Here is a 5,685-nt window from a genome sequence, read left to right as displayed (position 1 = left end):
GGTTTAATTGATTTAAACCAGTCAGGCACGTATAAAAAGTGTTTTAAGTGGTTTTGAATGTTACTGGCGGCTGCTGCTAAGCAACGTCATGAGAAAGAGGGCGTGGCTCAAGTACAGCAGAATAATGAGGGAAGTCGTTTAGAACGCGAGCGAGCGCGCGCACTCACACTCTCCTCAGTGGCAGTGCAAGTCTCTCTCTCTCTCTCTCTCTCTCTCTCTCTCTCTCTCTCTCTCTCTCTCTCTCTCTCTCTCTCTCTCTCTCTCTCTCTCTCTCTCTCTCTCTCTCTCTCTCTCTCTCTCTCTCTCTCTCTCTCTCTCTCTCTCTCTCTCACACACACACACACACAGCTAACACGATTAAGATCCTGCGCGCGCACAGCTGAGTTGAGCGCTGATGATGAAGCGCGGTCTTCACACGCTCCACCGAAGAGATGCGAGGAATTAACCATGCCGTTTTTGTCACGCCGAGCGACTTTAAAAAGAGAAGTTACACTCTGAGGAAGATTTCTTGGATGGCTTAAAAAGTTTGTGTCGTATCAGGCTTTTCTCCCCACAAAGGTAAGGTCCATTCCTGCCTTACTTTTTCCTGTTTTAATAATATGGTATATTTCTTAAACAAAGTATGAAAAAACATTTTTTTTTAATTATTTGTTTTGATTTTTAAAATGATTTCACTTTTTTATTGCTTATCAAATGCATCTCTCCTTATTTATTTGAATAATACAAATTTCCTCCTTTTTTGTAGATGTCAAAGTGACCAAAAATGTCACTTTTGCCTTCAATAATACAGAAAAAATGAAGTGCCATCAATTGAATACATAATTTCAGTTGTGAGAGGAAGAGATCGTGACTCTCAGCAATGGAGTGTGACAATGCGACCAATGGGACAGAACAGCCGTACACCCTGCTAGTGGCCCTTCCTTTGAGCGTTCTGGTGGGGCTCCTCATCCTCCTCATCGTCTTCGGCAACGTGCTGGTGATCATCGCCGTGTTCACGAGCCGAGCTCTCCGGGCTCCCCAGAACCTGTTCCTGGTCTCGCTGGCCTCCGCCGACATACTGGTGGCCACTCTGGTGATGCCGTTCTCGCTGGCGAATGAGCTGATGGGCTCCTGGGTCTTTGGACAGGTGTGGTGCGAAATCTACCTGGCCTTGGACGTCCTCTTCTGCACGGCCTCCATCACTCACCTGTGCGCCATCAGCCTGGACAGGTACTGGTCGATCACGCAAGCCATCGAGTACAACCTCAAGCGCACGCCGCAACGAATCAAACGCATCGTTTTTATCGTTTGGGTCATCGCCGCCGTGATCTCCTTCCCGCCTCTTATAACCATAGAGAAGAAAGAGGGGAACATCTGCGAGATCAACAAAGAAAAATGGTACATTATTTCCTCTTCAATCGGGTCGTTTTTCCTGCCCTGCATCATCATGGTCCTCGTGTACGTCCGAATCTACCAGATCGCCAAGAAGAGAACCAGAGCGCCTCCGGGGGACCGGAGGAAAAAGGAAGCGGGGAAGAAGGATATCGACCCTCATGAGAAGCTCAACGGGGATCCGGACGACAAGGGCGAGTTAAACGGCATGGACATGGAGGAATCGTCCTCCTCGGACCACAAGGTCTCCAATCCGTGCTCCCTCAAGAAGAAGAGCTCGAAGGGAAAGACCAAGCTGAGCCAAATCAAACCGGGGGACGTGGACAAACTTGAGGCCTGCCAGGCCGTCAAGAGCAGCCGGTGGAAGGGCCGCCAGAACCGGGAGAAGCGCTTCACGTTTGTCCTGGCCGTGGTCATCGGCGTGTTCGTCATCTGCTGGTTCCCGTTCTTCTTCACCTACACGCTGATGGCGTTTTGCGCCTGCTGCGTTCCCCTGACGCTCTTCAAGTTCTTCTTCTGGTTCGGCTACTGCAACAGCTCCCTCAATCCCATTATATACACCATCTTCAACAATGACTTCCGAAGATCCTTCAAGAAGATCCTCTGCCGGAGAGATAACAGGAGAATGGTGTAAATTACCTGCATTTGCTTTATCAAATGTAATACTCGTGTACTGTAAGCCGACATGTTGTGTTTCACTACACAACAAAGCCGAAGGGGGAATAAAAAAGACTCACATGCTTTGTACAAATGCATGGTTATGCAAAAACAGCACAATATGTGGTGGATTCGTCCATTTCAGAAGTGTATTGTGTCGTTCTTGATGTGTGGTGAAGTTTCGTAACTGTGATATTTGATCATCTGCCGGCGTGGAGGGATATTTATGCATCAAACCACGCTGAATGTGAAAAACGATTCAAAAAAAGTGCCAAAGGAGTCAGAACTGCAACTGCAAATCTGTCCAACTACGCCACAACGTGCATGTCGATGTCTTCTCGCAGGGCCTGTTTATTTCCCTGACATGTTGTGTAATTAATAGTGAAGGTGTTGATATTGTTCGGTGGACAGATTGTCTTTTTTTTTTCCTGCCAGTAACGGTTCATTTCAAAATCTTGCTGTGGACTATTAAACAAAAAGACGTTGAGCTCGTCTGACTGGAACCTGACAGGCCGGTGTCAAAACAAATTTCTTTTGCTTCTGATGTAGATTATATATGTCACCCTAGATATAACGGATGGATCTCTAGTGCCACAACACAAATGAATTACAGCGTTAGTTGCAGACTGTGTGTCGAACAGGCTGTTGGTTTAGCTGGCCGAATTTGTAGAGACGCACAACAAAACAAAGTTGAATATTCAGCAAGATATCGAATGACTGACAACAGAGCTTCTCCAGGTCAAGGTGAGGTCAGACCTCTCGTGTGTTTTCTGTTTTCTTGGGATGCATGGAGAGACGAGAGAGATCCAGTTGGAGTGAGATGGAGTGAGTGTCCAGTCCAATTGCTTTGTGAACGAGTACAATGGTTCAAAACAAAGGTCTTGGAACGACATCGACAAACTACCCGTCACTGTGCATTATTGCCATATCTGAAAACCCTAATCGTGATGTATGACTCACTTCCATTTATTTTGCCTGTTTTCCGGTTGTCCTGGTTGTGCTCTCAACGTGTTTTACCATTGAGATCTAAAAAAAAAAAAAATGTATTTGCACACACACTCTGACAAAGAGAGAAAACACTGAAAAAATAAAAAGTACAGAACATTTGTTTTTGTCTGTTATCATTCTAGAAAGGCAACTTATGTCTTATGAAAAGCAAAAGTAAAGTATTGACTGGGATCAATATTAAAATACAAGCTGTTTCAAAAGTATAGACACTGAAAACAGATATGGTTTTCACTCATGAAAACTAAAAAATTATATGATCAAAAAGATATGACAACACGCTTGCTTTAGTTTAACTCATCAAAATAAGTTAGACAATTTTCAACCATTTTTTAAGTCAATTTAAGTTTAAATGACAACATCCAAGTTGATTGTACTTAAAAATTTAAGGCAGCAAACCCCCCCCCCCCCCACAGAAATTGCTAGTAAATTTCCATAATTACGAAGAATCAAGTAAAACAGAGAATTAAATGACATTTCGAAGTACAAAATAGGGTTACACTTTATTTTAAGGTGTCATTGTTACAGTGTAATTAAATATTTAAGTACAGTGTAATTTTAATTAACTACATGTTCTTATATGGTTAGGGTAGGATTAGGATTTGGTTGAGGGTTAGTTGCATGTAATTATGCATAATTAACTGTTATTGCTATAGTAAGTACATGTAACATCTGTAACAAGGACATTGTAAAATAAAGTTACCGAAAATAGTATTTTCTTGTAAAATAAAATTTACAACTTCGAAACAGATCGTAGCTATCAACTATCAAATTATTCTGGCCAAGACCCGCCCAATTAAAAACAACCACGGTTTGATTGACATGGAAATTGACCAATCACGGTTCTTGTTATTAATTAATTCGCGCGTGTTCGAGAAAGTATTCCTGTAACGTTCTTATTCTGAGCCTTCGAAGTTTTCTGAAAATGACATGCGCAACCCCTTCGACTTTCACAGCTAATGAACAAAAAGGAAAGGTTATCTGTCAGCGATTATCTCGTCATATCAATTATTCTGCCCGTTTCTCAGTTCAGTTTGACTTCAACGTATCAGTTGACCGGCCGGCGTTCACCTCAGAAATGTCCCTGTTTGCTCTGTATAGCATTTTCAGTGTAAGACACTGTCTGAGGTTAAAGTTCCCAAGTGGCAGCAATATACATTTATAGCCTATGCCGGAGCCGGGAGAGAAAGTACCGAGACCTTCATAATTATGATGGATCATGATAATTTCATCTCATCTATAATCATCGTTAAACCGTCAGAGACATAATTGCGAAGTTTAAAATAAGGTTTTCATAACACGGAGCTGTAGTGGCTTCCGTATCCTTTTACGAACTGACATAAAAGCTTTAAATGGCAACTTTAAAGATATGGCAGCGCATTACAAGCACTGCAGTTGAGACACACGAGGGAAAGACTGCGTGGAGAATCATACTGGCCGTCCTGAAGAGTGAGTGGGAGATCGGAGAGATGCATGGACACATGGTGAGGGACATTCAGTGGGAGTGCAGCAGGGGATTGTTTTGTACGTTGAAGTGACGATGTTCACTTCAGAGTGTGAATGAGAAGTGCAGAGAGAGGAGAGTGAGTGTATTGATCAAATCCGAAAGGGGAAATGACTGTGAGAACAACCGCTGGCAGGTTTTCCAACTGTTTGACAAAAGACACCCTTCGAATTGGTTATAGGTCTTTGAAATAATTGGTGCTTATACTTTTGTGTTGACCAAAAATTCTGATAAAAGTCTAAAGGTTGTATGCTAATTTCCTGGGTGTTTATTTAAAAAGAAAAGATCATTATTAGACCAATTACTTTTATATCAGCATTACATTTCAATTATAATAATTAAATTAAAATGAACATAATAACGATAACTTTAAAAGAGTTATTATTATAGCAACATTATATCAATTATATTACAAAAATAATATTTATTATCATTATTGTTATTCTCTTAATTTTTTATTTAATTTATGATTATTTTTTATTAAAAAAAAACCCTGTGGTGAAAGTCAAGTTTTTGTTGTTGATCTATGTGGTGTTTTTAATATGCTTTAAGACAAACCATTTGCAGATTCATAAGTCAAAACCATTGCTGAGTGTTTTCTCTTTAAAACTCCAGTGAACCAAAGACAGTTTTAAAACCGCGATTTGAAATCGCTGGTGTTTCTGACGTCACAAACTACCTTGTAACCAATCAGGTCAATGTGCCGAAGTGCTTTAGCTTATCATTAACTATGACAATAGTTAATTAATTAATTCAAACTATTTTATAGCATGAAGGAATTTTTGTCACATACATGCAATTTTGGTGATCAAAGATTAGTTTTAAGGGATAAAATTATTGGGAGACTGTAATGATAATCATGCTGACTAAATAAAAATGAAGAGAATAATTATAATGATAAATATTACTTGTTATTATTACACGGCTCTGTGGAATACTTGATTCTGATTGGTCAATCGCGCCATTCAGTGGTTTTATTCCCCGATAACAACCAGTAAAAAATGATAACACAGGCTCATCCGGGTTACTGAAGTCACGTTGTATGCTTAGGAATGTTTTTTCTTCATATAAGTTTTGCGTTTGGTGAGCTAATATTAAAACTCAAATCAATATTTCGTGCACAGTTATTATATCATCCGGGTATCACA

The 5,685-nt window shown here is 40.7% G+C and overlaps 1 protein-coding gene across 1 annotated transcript; it reads left to right on the top strand.

Moving 5' to 3' along the window:
• The first annotated feature begins 274 nt into the window (after positions 1 to 274).
• On the top strand, positions 275 to 3,132 carry adra2a (adrenoceptor alpha 2A). The gene is made up of 2 exons (XM_056269757.1): positions 275 to 558; positions 746 to 3,132. Exon 2 carries the CDS (start codon positions 860 to 862, stop codon positions 2,003 to 2,005), a length of 1,146 nt encoding a protein of 381 aa, XP_056125732.1. The 5' UTR covers positions 275 to 558; positions 746 to 859; the 3' UTR covers positions 2,006 to 3,132.
• Positions 3,133 to 5,685: the final 2,553 nt, after the last annotated feature.

Source organism: Rhinichthys klamathensis, unplaced genomic scaffold, assembly GCF_029890125.1.
Source record: "Rhinichthys klamathensis goyatoka isolate OS25496 unplaced genomic scaffold, OSU_Roscu_1.1 h1tg000289l_1, whole genome shotgun sequence".
NCBI lineage: Eukaryota > Metazoa > Chordata > Actinopteri > Cypriniformes > Leuciscidae > Rhinichthys > Rhinichthys klamathensis.
This window is presented reverse-complemented; position numbering and strand designations above follow the sequence as displayed.

What these genes read in the sequence shown, in the direction of transcription:
- adra2a (XM_056269757.1), top strand. Translation starts at nt 860, where the DNA reads ATGGAGTGTGACAATGCGACCAATGGGACAGAACAGCCGTACACCCTG.